Source organism: Mus musculus, chromosome 17 (assembly GCF_000001635.26).
Source record: "Mus musculus strain C57BL/6J chromosome 17, GRCm38.p6 C57BL/6J".
NCBI classification, from domain to species: domain Eukaryota; kingdom Metazoa; phylum Chordata; class Mammalia; order Rodentia; family Muridae; genus Mus; species Mus musculus.
In genome coordinates, this window is record NC_000083.6 from 15,738,178 (window position 1) to 15,760,601 (window position 22,424).

At 38.5% G+C, this 22,424-nt stretch overlaps 1 protein-coding gene across 1 annotated transcript in view; it reads left to right on the forward strand.

Annotated features, from left to right (window-relative positions):
* Chd1 (chromodomain helicase DNA binding protein 1) overlaps positions 1–22,424 on the forward strand; it is a 67,646-nt gene that overhangs the window by 33,211 nt on the left and 12,011 nt on the right. Inside the window, exons 14-29 of the mRNA NM_007690.3 lie at positions 305–495; positions 1,329–1,517; positions 3,980–4,142; positions 4,901–5,053; positions 8,958–9,029; positions 9,591–9,740; positions 11,196–11,344; positions 11,671–11,767; positions 11,862–11,957; positions 14,145–14,321; positions 16,744–16,904; positions 18,583–18,624; positions 19,440–19,570; positions 20,098–20,236; positions 20,405–20,555; positions 22,151–22,273. Of these exons, the coding sequence (NP_031716.2) occupies positions 305–495; positions 1,329–1,517; positions 3,980–4,142; positions 4,901–5,053; positions 8,958–9,029; positions 9,591–9,740; positions 11,196–11,344; positions 11,671–11,767; positions 11,862–11,957; positions 14,145–14,321; positions 16,744–16,904; positions 18,583–18,624; positions 19,440–19,570; positions 20,098–20,236; positions 20,405–20,555; positions 22,151–22,273 (2,184 nt within the window). The remainder of the gene's footprint in view (positions 1–304; positions 496–1,328; positions 1,518–3,979; positions 4,143–4,900; positions 5,054–8,957; positions 9,030–9,590; positions 9,741–11,195; positions 11,345–11,670; positions 11,768–11,861; positions 11,958–14,144; positions 14,322–16,743; positions 16,905–18,582; positions 18,625–19,439; positions 19,571–20,097; positions 20,237–20,404; positions 20,556–22,150; positions 22,274–22,424) is intronic.

Genomic DNA, 22,424 nt, shown 5'->3' on the forward strand with positions numbered 1-22,424 from the left:
GCAATTTTATTTTGCGTGATAAGTTGCTTGATTTGAGGATTCCAGTTCAGTCATAAAATATGTGTTGGTTTTGGTTCTTAGTGTTTCCTCTGAGTTACCCTGGTAGTTCTAGAACTCTCCAGACCAGTGTGGTCTTGAACTCAGAGATCCACCTAACTCTGCCTTCCAAATGCTGAGATTAAAATTATAGTTTCTGATTTTAATTTACTTCTTTTTAGTAATAGTAAGTTCAAATCAAATGAAAAAGTTAAATTTCAATTCTTACCTCTCTAAATATACTAACTGTTTTTTTATTCATTTTAAGGCATTCCTTGGTGGTCTGAATTGGGCATTCATAGGTGTTGATGAAGCGCATCGATTAAAGAATGATGATTCCCTTCTGTACAAAACTTTAATCGACTTTAAATCTAACCATCGCCTTCTGATCACTGGAACCCCTCTACAGAACTCCCTGAAGGAGCTCTGGTCACTGCTGCACTTCATTATGCCGGAGAAGTAAGACGACATGTGGACACGGCTTGCTTCATGGTTTTATGTGCTCAGATGCAGTTGGGAGAAATGTTACAGGATCGAGTTCATAATTTAAATGACATTGGGTCACAGATCATTAAAAATGAAAAAGAAAATGGGATGGAATTAATTTTGGATTTCTAAGTTTAGATTTTGTAATTCTAATATAAAATCTTCATAGTATACAGTAGAACTTATTGTGTGTATGAGTGGTTTGCCTCCATGTATGTATATATACCATGTACATGCAGTAACAGTTACAATATCCAGACACTGCTAGTAATCTGATTTTGTAAATGAAAACTAGACCAGAAAATTAAATAATTTGTCCTAGGTCACATACACATTCATTTTTCAATATGTCTTGAACTTTACGTGGTTGTTTTGAGAAATATTTTAGTGACAATTGTGTCCTTGAAGAATTTAATTCAAGAGCAATCATTATAACTTACTCATATTTAATCTTCTGCAAGATGAGCCTAGTATATCATACGTGGTAGGGGAGCAGCCTGCCATGAGTTACATCTCCCGCCCCCGTTTTTACTTTTGGTTTTGAGGTAGGATCTCCCGAGGTTTCCCAGGCTGGCCTTCAATACACTCTAACTCAGGTTGGATCATATATGCCCACTCACCTATGCACATAGATAACATATATACTTACACATATATGTCTTGTGTGTGCGCGCATGTGTGTGTGTGTGCGCGCATGTGTGTGTAGGAGGAACTTTTTGCATGGGTCTCAAGACTTTGAGGTGACTAATTTTAGTTTTATATACACTTTTGCTTATTATTTGTAACTGTTCTTAAATTTTTTAAAGGTTTTCTTCATGGGAAGATTTTGAAGAAGAACATGGCAAAGGCAGAGAATATGGTTATGCAAGCCTCCACAAGGAGCTTGAGCCATTTCTGTTACGCAGAGTTAAGAAAGATGTGGAAAAATCTCTTCCTGCCAAGGTGGAGCAGATTTTAAGAATGGAGATGAGTGCTTTACAGAAGCAATATTACAAGTAAGCCTGGGAGAGAGTGTGGGACTCAGAGTTAGCTGTCCTTGTTCTGGTGGGGTGTGTGTCCTCACGCACAGGCTCTTAGAGCAGCAGCAGCTTCAGCTACTCAGGTTAAAATACATTTATTCTGGGGCTGATTAGCAGGGAGCTTTAGTGCTGGGTCCACGATTAAATCATTGTCTTCAAAGACTGACCTGTATGTATATGATGTGTGAGTCTTTGTTTGCATGTATGGATGTGTACCATGTACATGCCTGGGGTCTGGTACGCAGGCCAGAGTAGAGCCTGAGTGCCACTGGAACCCAGGTTACGGATGCTTGGGAACTTGCATATGGGAACTTGCGTATGGGTAGTGGGACTTCTGTGAGGGCAGCGAGTGCTCTTCACCAGTGAGCCATCTCTCCTGCTCCTAAGCTAACATACCATTATGTATGCCCCTCTTCATACTTTTTACCTTTCAACAAGCTTGATAAATCCATCAATTGTGGTAATTGACAGAGCTAAAGAAACCTTAGACAAAATTTTAGCTTCCCCCTTCCTTTTTTGAAGAACACGAACAAGTTATATTTTGTGTAAGTTTCTTGTCAAATTTATATAGTAACTTTTCAAAGGATAAAACCAAAAATATGTCCTAACATCTTTCTGATATTTACTTGTACAAAGAAATACATTGTGACTATATTTGGAATCTTAAGTACCATGCACTTACAAATGGGTTTAGGTGGGTGTTATGGTGCTTGCTGTGGTCAGAGGGCTTGAGGCTGCCAGTCTAGTACTTTACTTAGTGAGGTCCAGGCAAAGCTGGACTGTAGGGCATGGCCCTGCCTCACAAACGTCCCAAGCACCTGGGATCAAAGTTCGAGTTTGTCAGTACCCTCGCTCCTTCTGTTTCTGCTTTCCAAACACCGCAGAGGTGCTTTGGCTTATCTACATTTCTTCATGTAGCTCTAATAATTTCTAAAGATACTGTTACCCACCATAACATTTTAACATGTTACTTATGTATTTTCTCAAAGATTTATTTATTTATTTATTTATTTATTTATTTATAAATAATGTAAGTACACTGTTGCTGTTTCTAGACACACACCAGAAGAGGGAATTGGATCCCATTATAGGTGATTGTGAGCCACCATGTGGTTGCTGGGAATTGAACTCAGAACCTCTGGAAGAGCAGTCAGTGCTCTTAACCGCTGAGCCATCTTTCCAGTCCTTAATATTTTTTTGATGTCAGTGTTCAGTAAAGCTTTTGCTGTGTTGCCTCAAAGTTTAAATTTTGCTTATGTCAGAAATGAATTACGATCTTTCTGTAATAATTAAGTGCCTCCTTGTAGATGTCTGTCTCCCTTAAAATTCCTTGGATAAGGAAACATTTTTCTAAGTAAATTTTTCACTGTAGACTTTTGTAGTATATTTTTGTGGAATCTTTAAAAATATTCTTTTTATTTCCTGTAGATCAACTGCTTGTTTAGATTTGAGTTTTTATGGAGAGAATGTTTTATAATGGAAAAGAGTGATATTAAGTATTTTTTGTTGTGTGTGGAAAATTAGGAAAATTTAAAAATTGAAAAGAATACGGAACAGTTAAAAGGAGAAAGAAGATATAACCCCTATAGCTTCTGGGTACTTTTTTGCAGTTACTATCGTAACAAAATGTGGCTTTAAATATTTATGTACCTCCTTCAGGGTTGGGGGTGAGGTGGAGAACAGGCCTGACTGATGCCTAAATTAGCCTTGAAAGAGTGCCATAAATTTGTGTAAAAAGTTTTTAGAGTATCTCCTCCAGAAACACAGGAGATATTTGGTATTTTTAATTCTATTCATAAGGTAAATTTATGAAAAAGGAAGTTAGTAATAGGTAACTAAAGTAGGTTTTGAAGAGAAGAATTGTATGTGGTTTGAAGTGTTTTTCAAGTTGCATGGGTATTACATAATTGCAATTTAGAGAGGACAGCGTGACTAAAGCCGGGTATTTTCATGAGACTCGGTGGAAAAGATGTGGTTCTAATTGTTTGATGGAATGAAATTTCTAGAAGATTGATGCTGTGGCTCACTGTCCACAGCTCTCAGGGAAATGATGAATGTCTTTATTACACTACAGAAAGCCTTGGTACGTGGTTGATGGATCAGACAGGTTATGTGTCCGGCTTTTTTTTGTTTTGTTTTGTTTTTGGTTTTTGGTTTTTCTGGACAGGGTTTCTCTGTGTAGCCCTGGCTGTCCTGGAACTCTGTAGACCAGGCTGGTCTCGAACTCAGAAATCTGCCTGCCTCCGCCTCCCTAGTGCTGGGATTAAAGGCGTGCGCCACCCCCGCCCCATGTGTCCGTTCTGAGTCTGACATATGAGGTTCAGTGCATCCTGGGTGTAACCACGAGCTTCAGGATGATGACTAATGCTGGTTTTAAGCTTTCACAATTTATCTTTGTGATCTGCTGAATATTGTTTATGTGTCTTTTGTTTTTGAAGGTGGATTTTAACTAGGAATTATAAAGCCCTCAGCAAAGGTTCCAAGGGCAGTACCTCAGGCTTTTTGAACATTATGATGGAGCTAAAGAAATGTTGTAACCATTGCTACCTCATTAAACCACCAGATAATAATGAATTCTATAATAAACAGGAGGCCTTACAAGTAAGACTTTTTAACTATTTCTATTGCTAAAGCAGAATTCTAAGAATATGTATTTCAGTTTTAGGATAAAAATAGTAGAGTAATATAATATATTCATGTCAAGTTCTCTTTGGTTAATGTTTCATTTAAGTGATGGTGTTATTATTTGTATTTATGAAAGCTTTTAAAATTATAATTTATAAACATAGTCTTTCAAACCAGTGAGTTGTTTCTATTTATCAGACAAAATCTATTAGTGTCTTAGAGATTGTGATATGGCTAAATCTGACTGTAAATAGTAGCCTAAAGGAGGGCTTTCCTTCATAGATGTTACCCCTCTGTTACTGTTGAGAGGCAGTTCAGACGTGAAGACACACTTGGAATTCAGTCACAGTAGTTCATTGAGGAGTGAGCATCCCTGAATTAGAAAAGAATATGTTTGCTTGCTCTGTGTTTGTTTAGTTGCTTTTTTTTTTTTTTTTAATGTATGTTTGTTTTGGCTAAATCTTAGAGAAGTAGTGTAAGAGCTGGCAAGTAGAATGATACAGCAGAAATAATAGTCTTGTTATGCCTGGTTAGGGCAGGTTTGATGTACGTAATAGAGGAAGATGGGAAAAGCTCTAGACAGTTTTGAAAGCCAAAGTAACTTTTCTCTTCAGCATTCTGAAAAGCTTAAACTCTAAACTGGATAGAGTAGAAACAACTGCAGTATTCCGTGGGGCTCTGGACTGTTTCCTGCTTTACCACGTTGTAATAGGTGTACTCTGCTGTTTCCTTAGCACTTAATCCGTAGTAGCGGAAAACTCATCCTTCTCGACAAGCTGTTGATTCGCCTAAGAGAAAGAGGCAACCGAGTGCTCATTTTCTCTCAGATGGTGCGGATGTTAGACATACTCGCAGAGTATTTGAAGTACCGCCAGTTCCCCTTTCAAGTAAGCATTTCTTGGTTTCTATTTTTCATTGTATTCTTGGGCTTATTTTATTGAGTCACTTTTTAGATTATTTTGCATATAAATTATATTTCTCTTAAACATACTGAGAGAATCATTTGTTACTTTTCTAAGTTTCATTTTTTTTCTCTAAATTTTATTTTAATTTTGTTTTTATGTTGTATATTGTTAAAAGCTGGACTAAAGTGGTATTTCTGTGCTAAGATGGGTCTGAAGGGCAAGCTTTGGGAAGTAAGATGACGTCTGAAAAGAGAAGCTGTCCTTGGACACATGCAGGCTGGTCGGGCTGTAATGCTCTGTGTGCTGTGGGAAGCCTTTTGTGTGGTTTGCCAAAAAAAAGTTGAGCAGGGCTCAGATAAGAACAGGCTGACATCCTGTCTACTTTCAATTCACAGTGAAGTTTGTTCAGTGGGATTAAAACCTACACCGATGAGTGTTTTAGTGTTAGGGTCAGGTCCTATTCTCAGTACATTATACCTCGTAGTGATTTCTTTGTCATTAATTTTGTGTTTATGCGTGTGAGGGTGTGTGCATGTGTGTTTGTGCTTTGGTGCTCTTGTGGGGGTCAGAGAACAGTTTTGTAGAGTCAGGCCTTCCACATTCATTCGGGCTCCAGGGCTTGGACTCAGGTTCCTAGGCTGGCTTTTTACTGTGTCGTCTTACTGGCCTCTTGGAATAGTACCGGGAGTACAGCTAACTCTCTGTGCACACGACTGGTACACGATGGATGTTTACTGTAGGCAGAGGAGTTAGACTGAGAGTTAGTGTACAGGGTCGCTCTGTTGAAGCTTGCTCACACTATGCTACATGTAGTTTGAAAGTAGGAGTACTATACCTTTATGTGTTGGTGATATTAGCACAATAAAAACACAGTAATAGTAATATACTGGGAACAGAATGCAGCGCTACTGTAGTTAAGAACCGTTAGCACACCCTCAGGTGGAGAGCTATACTTAAGTCATGTCACAGTAAATGATGCAGAGGTTTTATTAATTGCAATTTGTATTTTAATGGAAAAGAAACACAAATTAGATTTGGAAGAAAGCTTAGAGCACTGTTCTTAAACCACTGAAAATTATTTCCTTAAAATTTTTTCTTGGGACTGGACAGATAGAAAATGGAAGCAAATACTTCCTTTGTGTGGCTCACAGCAAGCTGACTCTCCACCTTCATGGGATCTTATACCCTCTTCTGGCTTCTGAGGGAATTTACATGCATATGTGCATATACACATATGAACAAAAATAAAATAAAGTGTTCAGAGTTAAAAGTACAATATAATGTAATATAGAAACATTAGTAAAATTCTAACTTTCCCTTTCTTCTATAACTCAGGCTGTCTTTGAATTCACCATGTTTACAGATTAGTGACTTTTATCTCCCTTAAGCACTAGGGCATTTGCAGCCATGCTTGGTTTGTATGGTGCTGTGGAATGAGCTGAGCGACTGGTGCAGGCTAGCTAAGTGTTCTACAAACCAGCTACATCACCCCCCTTCTTCCTACTTTTTAGATAACAGGGTCTTGTTCATGGTGGCTTTGAACAAGATCCTCCCACTTCTGCTGCCTAAGATGCTCCAGAGCTCAGGGTATCTTAAGAAGTCGATGCTGGGGGCTAGAAAGTGCTCAGCAGTTAAAGCACTCGCTGCTCTGCGAGAGGATCTGAGTTCAGTTGCTAGCACTGTCATTTGTAGTTCCAGCTGATCTGACATCCTCTACTGGCCTTCTCGGACAAATAGACCCACACACGCACTCATAAATAAACATAAAAATGAACTTTAGACATATCGTTAACATACACTGTCTCTTCATTTTCCAAGACAGTTTGTCTAACAGCAATAAAGTATTGAGGTCTGGGAACAAAATGGGAACCTTGCACGGTACGGGGACAAGAGAGCGAATCTGAATGGCTGGTAGATTGGTGATAACAGATTTAGCAGATTTAAAGAAGCAGAGTAGTGCCAGGCAGTGATGGCACATGCCTTTAATCCCAGCACTTGGGAGGCAGAGGCAGGCGGATTTCTGAGTTCGAGGCCAGCCTGGTCTACAGAGTGAGTTCCAGGACAGCCAGGGCTACACAGAGAAACCCTCTCTCAAGCCCCCCCCTCGCCACCCCCCCTTCCCAAAAAAAAAAGAAAAAAGAAGCAGAGTAGTAAGCCATCAATGTGAAGTGTTAGATGCTCACTAGCCTATATTTCAGAGACTATGAGTTTAGGAATTCTTAATAGCAGTTCTGTGAGTGGAAGCAGGTAAGGCTTGCTGGGCATCTTATTGTCAGCATTTAATCCCAGCAATGGGGAGACAGAGGCAGGCAGATCTCTGAGTTCAAGACTAGCCAGAAATGCACAGACCATACTCAGAAGCAACCATGCAAGCAAACTTGTTTTACCTCTACTCTGTTGGAACTTGAAACTTAATTAAGTTATAGCCTAGGTTTCAGTTTGATTGGTCTTGTTTTATGGGATAAACCCAAAATGAATGAAACAACCAAAAATACACTTTCTTCTGTGTTTTTTTTTTTTTTTTTTTTTTTTTTTGTGATACTGAGGTAAAAGTTAGTGCCTTGTATGTACTGGGAAAGTACACTACTACTGAGCCACACTCCTAGAAACCTAAAAACATTTTTGTATATGTTTTCCTGCATTTTTGTCTTTATTGTTGTAGATAGTGTCATAATTCTTGCTTGTCTGCCTCTTGCTGGTTTACCGAAGTGCTATAGGTACTTGCTCATTCATCTGGCTTGTAAGCGAAGTTGCTTTAGACTTTGCATTTCTTTTTTTTTTTTTTTTTTTTTTCCTTTTGAATAACTTTTTTTGGGAGAGTTCTGTAGCATTAGGAACATTATAAAATGACACACCGCTGTTGACAGTGGAAAAAAAACAGCATTTGATCTCTTCCAGCTTTATAAGTTAAAAAAATGATTCAGTTACAACAGCAAAATAGGCTTAGATAGTTTAGCAAGTATCACCTTGCAGGACCATAATCACATTTAAGCCACTGACTTGCTGTAAATGGAGAAGGTTCACACTGCATCTAGTTACTATAGTATTTCTAAGCATGATCACAGCTAGAATTTGCATTTCTTAAGCAGTCATTATCTCCTAATAATGATTGACATTTGTGCTAATTGTTAGAGCTATTTTTCCTCTAATACTACTGAAAATGATAATGGTCCAACAATGATTATAACTTTCATTATGAATACATTTCTGCATACTAGTAAAGATAGCAGAGCTTGGCATATTGCTTCCCAAAATAGTACCTTAATACATCACTTAAAAGCTTGGCTCATGGGCTGCAGATGTAGCTTAAGTCATAAAGTGCTTGCCTCACATGGGTGAGACTCTGGGTTAATATTCAGTGTTCCAAAACCAAAAAAGAATGGATTGGAGTAGCAAGTTAGACCTAGTGTACAGCCAATCGTATTTATGTAACTGCCCCTCCCCCCACGCCAGGGACTGAACCGGAAGCCTCTCCTACACTGGGCAAATGCTTTCTGCTATGAAGTTACACCCCGTATTCAGAAATAGTTAATCCTTAGTAAGAGCTTGATTGGCTGCGGGGCACTGTATTGTTTCCTCATTGGGTCTTCTTCACTGTGAAGGAACGGGTGAGGGGAAAGTTGAGTCACTTGCTGAAGTCGTCCACACCTATGCCGCTTGGCCAGGTGCTTGACCCCATGCATTTCCAACCTGAGCACTCGTCAGAATCATTAGGTGTTTGCTGCGCTCTAGCGCTAGGACGTCTGATTCAGCAGGCCTGGGTTGGGACTTGGGAACCACAGTTTCTTTGTTCTCAGGAGTTCTAATGCTGTTACACTGGACTTGGTGATTTTAGTTGTTAACATTTGAATGTGGTTTGTGAAGTATTTTAAATGCTTTATTGTAGAGATTAGATGGATCGATAAAAGGGGAGCTGAGGAAGCAGGCTTTGGATCACTTTAATGCCGAGGGCTCAGAGGTATGAATGCCTTTAAATTTTATACCTGTGGTTTTTTTAAGAGTTGGTGCTGGTTTGCTTTTATTAGCTTTTAGGTTTATTATATGTTAAATTTGATATGTCAGTAGTATTTCAACATATTACAGTTAATTTACTTCAATATAAATCAGCCCTTTATCATTAGAATTTGTTGTGTGACTTGTACTTGTTAAGAGAAAACATTACTGCCACATCTCAACCCTTCCTGTTTTTATCTGAAGTGAAGTATTATGCTGAATTTTATGTTTGTTATTGCTACATGGCTTTATGTGTTGAAATCTTGTTTATTGATCCTCATGAAGATTTACATATTAGTTACTGTTGTTGTTTACATGTTTTGAGGGTGGCGCCCAGAGCGTTGTGCTTTTTCATGTGCACTACTTGAGCCACAGACCGGCACTACTTAATTTTTAATGTTGCCATTCATTTTAATAGTATCACTAATAAAACACTTCAAGTTCATAAAGTCAGTTGTAAAATGACTTGGAGTCATGTTGGTCACAGCTTAGATCTGAAATTTTGTATATTTAAAATTCCTTGCAGGATTTCTGCTTTTTGCTTTCTACCCGAGCTGGGGGTTTAGGCATTAACCTAGCCTCTGCTGACACCGTTGTTATATTCGATTCTGATTGGAATCCACAAAATGATCTTCAGGCTCAGGCAAGAGCTCACCGAATTGGACAGAAGAAACAGGTATTTTAATTTGTTATTGGACTTGTATTATATTTTTCTAAATATAGTATAAAAACTGCAATCTCAAGCTTGACTGGGATAATGGAGACTCCCGAGGCCCAGCCATGCCGTCTTTGTCGAGCAGCTGGACTCCACAATGGACAGAACCAAGAGACCCTACTATCAGGGTCTGCACTCAGTTTAGATTGTAACTAGAGTGAGTGTCACCTTTTCAGTATAGAAACTTCATTTGTTGGCATTCTTTATCAACGTTTGATAGTTCAAGTTCACAGTTCTCTGCACACAGGAGCCAGCCCCATCTGACCGGTCTTTGTACTACTAACTGCTGCTGTTTGAACAAAACAAGGGCAGGTGTTCCTTTGGCCAGTGACACAGGAAGTTAAAGCTTTGTTCACAGTGGGGCTTCTCTTAGCGTGTAGTTCATATAGCTCTGTTGTCTATGCAGTTTAATAGAAAGCACTTACGTAAAATACAGCAACCATTAGAATCAAAGAAACTATATAAAGATAGTCAGAGGTTTGTAGGGTTTTCCCTTTTTTCCCCACCAGATAAATTAGAATTTAAAAGTAAACCATTTCTGCAGGTAGAGATGGCGCAGTGCTTCAGAGCACCTGGGCTCTCTTCTTAGCACCCACACTAAGTCTCACAACCAGCCCTGGGGGTTGTTCTTCTAGCCTCTGTGGGCACCAAGATGGATGTGGTACATAGATATATATGCAGGCAAAGCACCCATACACATAAAAAATACTAAAGATCATTTCTTGTTTTTTTATATATAAAAATAAACAAATAAAATTTCCTAAGAAATGTATGAAGAGTAGCAGAAGTCAGAGAACTGCCTGAATTGACAGAATTTTGTGGGAGATGTGGGCTCAGCCATCAGGGAGGTGGCTCACATGACCAACCTTCCACAGCCATCTAGAACCTTCAGCGATCAGCTTCCAGTTGGGGTGGAGTCTGATAAGAGAATAACGTGTCTGGAAGGTCAAGTCACATGACTATTCTGTGGGGGCTAAGGGGTGGTATCCCTTTTGACTCAGCAATGGTGGTCTGCTAACTGCTCAGACTTACTTACAGGAAGGTCACGTGACCCGCTACCACATTGCCTCACTTTCCCTCTGACATTTCCTGAAGTCAAGCAGCACCAACCTCAGTTCGGTTCTCGTTGTCTATGTGGCTCATTTTTTAGAAATATACCCAGAGTGTGCTCTGCGGCACTAAAGCAGAGCCGCAGTGGGGAGGGGGAGGGGATGAAGGAAAGAGTCAAATCAGGTTTTAAATGGCAGAGCCTTTACCTTTGGAAATGACATGTGGTTACCAAGTTCGATATTTTTGTTTTACATTGACAGTTTTAAACCTTAGTAGAGGAGGAGTCTATTTTTGCACTACTGTTTGGACACTTAGTTATCAAGAGGCCTTATTACTGCAGCTTACTTCTCATGCTTGCTTTTACAGGTGAATATATATCGCTTGGTTACAAAGGGATCAGTTGAAGAAGATATTCTTGAAAGGGCCAAAAAGAAAATGGTTTTGGATCATCTTGTTATTCAAAGAATGGATACCACTGGGAAGACAGTGCTGCACACAGGCTCGGCTCCGTCAAGGTGGGTACTGCTCTGTAAGAGAAATGCTGTGGGGGAGGGGCCACCCCAAACCCAGGTAAATAAATTGCACTGTGCTGTAGTGTGGTTAATTTTATACTTTTAAAGACGTTAGACTGATTTGTGTTAGAGGCATACACACAGGTACCTTGCTTGACTGTTACAGATAGATCGCACAGAGGAATTCTAATTTCCATGTTTCGTAGTTTTAAAATAACTAGATTAAAACTTCACCCACATGACTCCCTCATCACTTATAAAGCAACTATACTGAATATGCTCTGCAAATATTACTATAAAGATTGAATTTGTGTTTTACATGTTTCCAGTTCCACCCCCTTCAATAAAGAGGAGTTATCCGCCATTTTAAAATTCGGTGCTGAGGAGCTCTTTAAGGAGCCTGAAGGAGAGGAGCAGGAGCCACAGGTCAGCAGCGTCCATCTCCCATCGGACTCCGTGTTGTCTGGTAGAGCAGGGGGAGTGCACGTGTACTTAAAATAACCACACCCTTTTAATACAGGAAATGGATATCGATGAAATCCTGAAGAGAGCCGAGACTCACGAGAACGAGCCAGGCCCACTGAGTGTGGGGGATGAGCTGCTTTCTCAGTTTAAGGTAGGCCTCTTCCTCCTTCCTTCTTCACAACTGCACACTGCTGAGGGTTGAGCTAGTGTTTCCATATCTTTCTTTAAAAGGAAGTAACAAGATAGTTTTCATGTTAAAGTATTCTGTATTGTACAAAAGTTTGTGCTCAGTCAAACCATCAGCACCTCGGATGACCAGATTGGTTATGGGTAATTACATTCATTATGTGCAGTGGGTTCCTAATTTACAGCCAGGATGACTCTTAAAACAACAGCATGCTCTGCATATTAAGGGCAATACATGCATGAGTGTGAACTTTATTCACATTTCCATGACTCAGCTGCTATTTTAGGTAGTTTTTTTTTTTTTATTCCTTGGAAATTTTATATATTTGTACAGTATATTTTAATTATACCTATGTATTGCCACAACTCACATCCCCTGAGTGCACCCTCTTTGCCTCCTTCACAACTTGGATTTTTATTGAGTTAGATTTCAACAAAACTCAATTGAAGAATTATCAAAAATAAGAGCACTCCAGAAAATGAGACCGAGTTAGTAACTGCCATGACACTTGTCCATATCACTGGCCTGCTGAGGTCAGACACAGCGTAAGTCACATGATTTCAGGGAGGAAGGTGAGTGAGTAGTGGTTATTTTTTGTTTGTTTTTTTAAAGAAGCAGGTTACTGGGCTAGAGAAATGGCTTAAGCCTTTAAGGCTCAGGCTAATATAATAATAATAATAATAATAATAATAATAATAATAATAATAATAATAAAAAGACAAACTGATTCCCCCGCCAGTCTCTGTGGACTGAAGTTCTTAGGGATCACTCGGCAACTGTTCATTCCATGGCACTCACTGCACTCTAGGAATGCCAGGGACTTAGAAGTCAGTCACTCCTCTGGAGGGTGGAGGGTGGACTTGGAAGGCAATAAAGTGGAAGACAAAATGGAATAAAGATTTCTGAAGCTGTCACTCTGGGCTTGATCTTGCAAATTGTTTTTCCTATGATTATGTTGTACTTGATTTACTGCTGGTTGCGAAGAGGCAAAGAGAATCACAACTCACTAATAACTAGAATATATGGAGGTTATTTGTACACCGGTGAATTAGTACTCTTAGATGGTTAGCTACCTATTAAGGCTACCTATTTGCTTAATTTATTTTTATTTATTTGTCTTTTTTTTTTTTTTTTTTTTTTTTTTTGAGGCAAGGACTTATAGAAAGCTTGCTTGCCTGAAACTTGTTACCTTCTTTTTTTTTTAAGATTTATTTATTTATTATATGTAAGTACACTTTAGCTGTCTTCAGTCACTCCAGAAGAGGGCGCCAGATCTCGTTACGGATGGTTGTGAGCCACCATGTGGTTGGTGGGATTCGAACTCTGGACCTTCAGAAGAGCAGTCGGTGCTCTTAACCACTGAGCCATCTCACCAGCCCCTTGTTACCTTCTTGATGCAGCCTCCTGTGTATTTTGATTACAGATGTGCACTCCCATGCCTGGGCACATTTTAATATTAGAGAATAAACACCTTCAGCCTCTTTGTTTTTATGAACAGTAGGCATTACTTTTCTTATTTTCATTATTGTGTTTGTATTCAAATATTAGTATTGATAGATAGTCTTAATGAGTGTTGACTGAATATCATCTTAGAACTTTAAATGTATGAAGTTGTCCTCACAAAAGATAGTGTTTGTCCATCCCTTTACAAGTGGGAAAGAAGGAAGCCAAGGTCTAGAAAGCTAGTTACTTACCTAAGGTTGCCTTTGCGAATCTATCAACTACCCTTGTGCTGTTTTTATCAACGGGGAGGAGGGTTCTTTGGCACTCAGCGTTCATAGGAAAGGGATTCCTTCAGCATTTTAGTAATATACTTCACAGCTTGGTCATTTTATTAACTACCAGTTTGTCATCTCCCTTGAGTTCTGTTATTAATTACTAATATTGCTGAACATAGGTCAGAGAATTGTTGCTGGAGGGAGGAATTGTAGAAGTCAGTTGGTCTTGTCTACTTTGCTCTGATGAAGAAATAACTAGCTAGTTATAGTTAGCAGGCATCAGAGTTTAGTTCGCAGTGGTAGGCTGCTGCTCAGGAAGGCTGGGCTCCGTCTCCTAACTCAGCTCCGTCTCTCCCTTAAAAGAGTAAATTTGTGAATTAGAGTTCAATATTATATACTATACTTACTCTGTTAAAATTCTGGAATTTATTAGGTTGCCAATTTTTCAAATATGGATGAAGATGACATTGAATTGGAACCTGAAAGAAATTCAAAGAACTGGGAGGAGATCATTCCAGAAGAGCAAAGACGGCGACTAGAAGAGGAGGAGAGACAAAAGGAACTGGAGGAAATTTATATGCTCCCGAGAATGAGAAACTGTGCAAAGCAGGTGATGTCATTTTAGAATACTGTTACATAGCAGTATCTTGGAGGAGTTACAGTGAAATGCTCTTCTTGTTTGGTTATAAATAATTCATAACTTTGTTTCTCTTAATGTCTTTGATAGTTTGCTTGTAAAAAGAGTTGAAAGGCGTTTCCTCCTATTTTGGTGAATTTATGTAGATCTGGGAATTTCCCTTTATTAAATGATGGGATTATTTTCAGGTAAACTCTTGGTCTATAGTTTTTGTTGTTGGAAGATTTCCATTTCTTTTATGAATAAGAACTGTTTCTTTTTGAGTTTGATAGTTTCTTCTGAAGAATATGGGTTTTTTTTCTCTGTTGAATTTATAGGAGAGTTTAACTTACTATTTTTGTGTCTTGGTGATGCATGCCAGTTTATTTCTAATATTGGTAATCTTTTTCTTTGTAACCTTGCCCACTTTGTTCCTGGGATAACAACTTTGAGAGTTAATTATATATGAATAAATGTTTAGTCCAAAAGCTTAGGCATGTTTTCTGACTAGCATGTAAACATATTTACCCATTTATTCTGGTCTTTGTCGTCCATGTGGCTAGTTACCTCTCCTCAGGTTTATGCAGCTGTCGGTGTTCAGGGGGAATTCTCACCCAACTCCCCCCCCCCCCCAATTTCTCTGCTGAAATTCTCACCTCCTATTTTCTTCCTTAGTAGCTCATTGGCCATAGACTTTCATACAGTTCATAAGAGATTCTCTCTACATTTCTTGATCATTCTAAGTAGAGCTTTATTTTTCAAAGAATAAACTTTGTTTCATTTCTGTTTTTATGTTTCTATTCTTTAACATTTCTTTTTGATTTTGATTTAATTTGTTCTTTTAATTTTTTTGAGATGTGAAATTGAACAGTAGGATTAATCTTCTATTACCATCCAGTGCTGAAATTTTCTTTAGCTTCTTTGATCCATAATTTAATTGGGGATTTTTTTTCTATTATGTAAAGAAAAACACCCAAGATTTCATGTCTTCTTTCATTAGAATATTGCATTTTAAGATTGTCTTAATTATTGGATTTTTCCTTTTGGGGAGGGAACATTACTACATTTGAAATGAGAAACTTCTTTCTGTCCTTTGCCATTCACCCAAGGGAAAATAATTTATTGTCGTCTGTGAAGTCTTCTCCTGCCTTCCCCCTCCCCCGCCCGCAGTCAGTGAGTGAAAGGTCTCTCAGGCCTGCTGCCTGTCTTGGAAGAGCTAATTTCTATGTTTGCTTAGGCTTGTGGTCCAGAGGCCAGGTTTCCCAGGTCACTCACCTGCTGGTCTTTATTAAATGCCCAGTGTAGGTTTGAGCAGGTCTCCCTGCATGCCTTGACCAGGTGTCTGCGTTCTCATGTTTTTCTTGAAAATGTCTGATCAGCTTATTTAGAAAAGCAATAGAGGGTATTTAGAAGAAAAATAAAAAAAATAAATTAAAAAAAAAAAAGGGAAAGCGTGTGTCTCCAGGGGTATGCCTGGCAATGCTCTGTGCCATGTATTGCCGCAGTGTTAAATCACCCTCGTTTGACAAGGTGGCTTAAACTCATGCTAACTTGGAACTTGTGTTCTCCCCTTGGACAGCGTATCATGAATGTCAACCCTACAACAGGGTCCATCAGCTCCTCAGTGTTCTAGCCTGTGGACTACTCTGTCCAGTTCCTCTTTAGTAAATGTCTGGGTTCCTTTGTTTTTCTTTATGTGAAGAATTTTACTGGACAATGCAGCTTCACATTTCTGGTCTCAGGAAAATGTCCAGAAGTGACACGTCAGAATCAGCAGACCGGTGACTTTTGATGCTTAGGATAAAATATTGTCAAGTAGCCTGTTGCTTAGGTAAGCAACAGAAATACAAGAATTGTACCTAGTGTCCAGTTTTGTAGCATTACGTAGTGGCCGTTATTGCTCATTTACTGTTTATCAAGTTGATAGGTTTTCAAAGAAATTACATATATTTCCTTTTTTTTTAAATTATAACTGAGCTCATGTAGTTTTGTATTTATGCTAGGTTGCCAGTTAGTAGCCATTATCATATTTTTACAGAAAGCTGGTGTTTGGTTGATTTAGTCATTACATTTTATTTTATTCTCTCTCTCTTTTTTTTTTCCCTATGGTTTTTTGAGGCACGATTTCTCTGTGTAGTCCTGGCTTTCCTGGAACTCCCTTTGTAGACCAGGCTGGCCTCGAACTCAGAAATCCACCTGCCTCTGCCTCCCGAGTGCTGGGATTAAAGGCGTGCGCCGCCACGCCCGGCTTTATTTTATTCTCTATTTGATTAATTAATTTTGGCTTTGGAATGTTTTCCATATGTGGACTAATGTTCTTAAATTTTTAATTGTAGTTCACTGTGTTTGTCTTTGCCTCTAAAATACTAGCTTTCTTTACCCTGTATTTAAGGATATTTTTGTTTCTATTTTCCAGATAAGTTTCAATGGAAGTGAAGGGAGGCGGAGTAGAAGCAGGAGATATTCTGGATCTGATAGTGATTCAATCTCGGAAAGGAAACGGCCGAAGAAACGTGGGCGACCCCGCACTATCCCTCGGGAGAATATTAAAGGATTTAGTGATGCGGAGATTCGGCGGTAAGAGGACACAGACCACTTTCTTTAACGTGGTGTTTTTAGAACATGAGACTAACTGTGAAAACTAGATTGGGAGGTTTTAGAGGGTAAAAATAGACACCTGTGCAGGAGCTGGGCTGTTCTGCTGAGATATTGATTATAACTGGAAGAAAGGTGTAACATCTCATGCTTGCACATTATTTATTGTTACACCACTTGTATATTAAAATTATTTTCCCTAACTGTAGTTCAGGATGACCCTTTGAACAATAAAAGTACATGTTAGCACAGTTCATGTTACAGCTACATTCCCAGGCATTACTAATTTTGCAGGTGATTAATTTAGCTATTTTTCTTGTTCAACATTGAGGTGATTGTGTTTTTGAAAGTAGTCATTCATTCCTGGGGCTGGGATGGAACTCAGCAGTAGAGCTCAGACTTTACCTGTGTAAGATCCTGGGTGCATCCTCAGCACCGCTAAGAAGGCCTCTGGTCTAGGCAAGTAGAAGTGGAAGGCAGCCTGGCCAGGAGGCTGAGCCCGCCTCTTCCCAGAGCACCCAGAGTGCGCAGGTCTCCAAGGGAGAGAAGAGCTTAGCTGGGCAGTGGCTTCACCTGTAAAGTTTGATAAAAGCTTGTGCATTTTTATGTTTTAGAAGTTTGTTTCTTTCAAGTTATTTTTAACTCTTTTCCTTTAAATCATAGACCTGACAAAGCCCTTCCTCATTGTTCCTACAAGAAAACTAAGTGCATTGTTAGTTTTTATTAAGGGAACCTTTATGGCCATCTGATTTGCTGGACTTTCTGTCTTTAGTTGAAGAAGCATTTCATCTTCTACTTTCTGGATATTTTCCCTCATCCATCAACCACTTAAGTTGCTTTGTTGTGATGTAAATTTTTGTTTACTGTTGTTGGTATAATAGTCATCCGAATTAAACCCTTCAAGTAAATCTTGGCCAGCTTAGGATGCGATGAGGTGTGATGGTTGGTAATCATTTTGGAGACAATTCCTCTTGTGGTAGCTTTGAACATTTTTTTTGTCTTATAAAAATAATAAAGTAATTTCTAAAATAAAAATTAGCTTCTATTGTTTTATTTATATTGATATCTTAGCTTCTTGGGTGATTCAGTGTTATGTTTGCTGTAACTTAATGCCCTAACAATTTATAGCTTAGTTTCTTCTTTTCTTAACTCAGGGAACAATACCTTAGATTAAGTTTTTTGTTTGTTTGATTTGGCTTTGTTATTTTGACATAGGGTCTCATGTAGCTCAGGTTGTCCTGGAACTCCTGACCCCCTTGCCTCCCACCTCCCAAGTGCTAGAATTATAGACTTGCACCACTATGCCTGACTTCAGGTGTCTTCTTATTTTTATATGTTATGAATACAGAGTGGGGTGTGTGTGTGTGTGTGTGTGTGTGTGTGTGTGTGTGTGCACCTGTTTGTCTATGTCTGTGGTTATTGTTTTTGTTTTTTACAATGTTGGAAATCAAATCCAGGACCTTTTTTGTGCATTCTTGGCTGTATATCACTGAGCTACATCCTGTCTACTTAAATATTAAAAAAACAAACTATATATGTATACATGTGTGTGTGTATATATATATATATATATATACATATATATATATGAAAAATATATAATACATATAAAATATATCTGTATAAAACATGTTTGAACCAAAAATTTATTTTCTGTTAGGTTTATCAAGAGCTATAAGAAATTTGGTGGCCCCCTGGAGAGGTAAATACACTTGTTAATTCTCATACAGTTATAAAATATGTAATGTATTGTTATGATTATGTAGTTACCAGTCAGTTTAGCTGCTTGATTGAATTTGCTTTTAATAAGTGTTTTTAAAAATCGGTAAAAACCTAATTGCTGATTGATTATTAAAAATGTATGATTGAGTCTCTAGAATTTTCTTATCTTTAAATGTCAGCAAAATATTCCATAAATTATATTTTGATAGCTGCAATGTATTTTCAGTATTTATCTTTTTTTCATTAACTACTTAAGAAAGAGTACAGATTTTCTGTCTACAGAGGGACTAAGTTACTAGCATGTCTGACTTTTTTTAATCTTTTGTAGTAGTAATGTCACCAATGCAGGGCAGCAAAGACTTATTTCTTTCTCATTAAAATTTACAATATAAATATACATTCTACTGTATTTTGAGCTAGATTGCTTAAAATGCAATGATATTTGTGTGATTATTTTAGATGGTAGAAATAACTATAAATGTTAATCTTTGTAGGTTTTATGGTAATACAAATTTCAGGACATTTTTATTTATAATTGTCATAAAATTATGTCACTCTTTTTCAATCAGATTGGAACAGATTTTTAATAGTTGGTATATATAATCTCCAGGAGCCTACCATTTGACTGTAATAAAATCTTTACCATTATTAATGCTCATGAGTGTGAGATGAATTGATTCTCTGCCAAGTTGTCCTAGATATATGAATTAGAATTTACAAGATAGGCAAGAGTGTTTTTGTATTGTATCACTTCATTTAACATGTTTAACTGAAAGCCATATTGTTTTATTACAGGTTAGATGCAATTGCTCGAGATGCTGAATTGGTTGATAAGTCAGAAACAGATCTCAGAAGACTAGGAGAACTGGTGCATAATGGTTGTGTTAAAGCTTTAAAAGACAGTTCTTCAGGAACAGAGCGAGCAGGTAAATACCTCCAGTTAGCCTGCTTTGTCACTCTGAAAGATGCTTGCCGTTCTGAGTACTGGACATGCAGAGAGCAGAGCTGCAGTTAGGTAACGAGTCTGTCCGTTAGTGTGCCTGCTGTGTTCTGCATAGGCCACAGCTCCGGCATCACTGTCATGCTGTCCTTTGAGGACCTGCCTGGATGGATAGAGCGTGTGTATTCGTGCACAGTGATTTCCTCATTCATCTCGTGAGGAAGATTTAATAATCTGACGATGCACTGAAGAAATCACTGTGAAGTTCCCACCTAGGGGTACTGGCGCCAAGTCTCCCTCTTGTACCTACCAAAACAGTCATAGAGGGACTCTAAAGTCACATCTTCTGATTTAGTATGTATAGAGAAATTTAAGAATTGATTTTTAGTTTAAAAAAAAGAGTAATACACATTGACATAAGTAATGGCATGCTGCTTTGTGTTTTGTAGAATCATATATGAATGTATAGATATATGTGTTATGTTTTTCTGTATTATTGTTTAAAAAATCAAGGTGGCAGACTTGGAAAAGTGAAGGGGCCAACATTCCGCATCTCTGGAGTCCAAGTGAATGCCAAGCTGGTCATTGCCCATGAGGATGAGCTGATCCCTCTGCATAAGTCCATCCCTTCGGACCCGGAGGAGAGGAAGCAGTGAGTACCCCCTGGGCCTCACTCGGGGACAGGGTGGGGCTCTCTTCTGAACATGTGCAGCATGGTTATGACACTGACTGTGAATAAAAAAGTTTTAGTTACTAAAATTGTAAAAAATTATATTTTTGATCCTTAATAACTTGAAGTAACTACTGTCTTTAATACTAGGTATACAATCCCCTGCCATACAAAGGCTGCGCACTTTGATATAGACTGGGGCAAAGAAGATGATTCTAATTTGTTAATTGGTATCTATGAGTATGGCTATGGAAGCTGGGAAATGATTAAAATGGATCCAGACCTCAGTTTAACACACAAGGTACTCACGTTTTCTTGACTCTGTTAAGACCTCAGTTTAACACACAAAGTACTCACGTTTTCTTGACTCTGTTAAGACCTCAGTTTAACACACAAGGTACTCACATTTTCTTGACTCTGTTAATATCTGCTGTGAGTTCCTTTAATTGTTATAAATTACTTTGAAGATAAGTTTAACTAAGAATAAGGAAATAAAGACTCTAATTCTGTGATTTATGGTTTATAGCTTGGGTCTTATGAAGTAATTGAATTTAAATAATCTCATGATTTTGCTTTATTTCTGAAATATATTTTGTTATTAAGACAGGTATCAATTATTTGCATAAAACTTTTCCGTTATTAAAGTAAACAAAAAGGAAACTTAAATTTCTTATAACACCGTTCTTAGAAATCTATAATCTTAAGTAATGTCTCGTTGGTTAGAACTCTTGATCCTCCTGACATGGACTCACTGTGCCCTAGCAAATCAGATATTTTCAGAAAATATCAACTAATGTTACAAAATTGGGTGACTTTATTTTGTTGCCTGCCTGCCTCCCTTCTTCCCTCTTCCCCTCTTTCTCTCTTTCTCTCCTTCTCTCGTTCTCTCGTTCTTTTGCTCTTGCATAAAATGTAAACCTTGGAAGCATTTCTTTGTGTGATCTTTTCCCTGCTTTTTTTTTGTGTGTGTGTGTTTGGATGGGCAGCTGGTCATGTTTGTGGAGGCCAGAAGACAGCACTGGGTATCATTCTTAGGAAGTCTGTCTATCTCTTTCAAGATACAGCTTTTTATTGTTTGAGAAATTTACCATTAGATGAGACTGACTGGCCGGATAGTCCCCGTATCCTCCTGCCTCCTCTGTAGTGTTCATGGGACACTTATAGCATGAAAGGTCTTGTTGCCTTGGTGTGTGTGTGTGTTTTGAGGCTATGTGCATCCCTGTGTATTTTGACATGTCTCACTAACTTGTTCACCCAGGTTGGTTTAGGCTTGTGATTTCTAGTGTTGGTTGTACTACTTAGTACTTGGGAGACAAGAGGATTGGCACAAGTTTGAGGCCAGCCAGGGGTAAACATAAGCAGGGAGACTGGATCTCAGTAAAGAAGAGAAAAATGGCCCGGCAGTGGGGGCACGTGGGAGGCAGACGCAGGGGGATTTCTGAGTTGGAGGCCAGACTAGTCTACAGAAGGATTCCAGGACAGCCAGGCAACAGTGAATAAGCAAGCAACAAGAAAAAGAAACAGAAAAAAACAGAAGAGAAGAATGAGTTTGCTTCCAAGGAAATTAAAGCTGTTTAATGGCATCTGATGTTCTCTTCTGGTATTCATGAGGACTGTGTACTCATACACACACACACATGCATGTATGTGTATATATGCACTCATACACATAAAACACTATCTTTAAATAAAACTATTTTGTGACTGCACATAGTACTGTTGTTGCTACCCAACTTGCTTCTCTCTTGTAGTTTATGACATAGCCTATTCTTCCAACAATATTAGGAGTATTGAAAACTTTAATGTGAACTAATGCATGTTTATTATGTTGCATTTTTCACTAGTACAATTTTCATGTTATTTATGAAAGACAGCCTCCATGCATTGCTCTTTCAGATTCTTCCAGATGATCCTGATAAAAAACCACAAGCAAAACAGTTACAGACCCGTGCAGACTACCTCATCAAACTACTTAGCAGAGATCTTGCAAAAAGAGAGGCTCAGAGACTTTGTGGTGCGGTAAGTTAAATGTGCGCGTTCGGAAGCAGTCAGTCCACTCTTCCGGAGTCTTTGGCTACTTACCTAGAGTTACTGCAAGAACTGCACTGTGCTTCCATTTACTGTTCTTACCTAGTTATGACTGTAGAGAGAGGCCAGACGTGTACAGTTT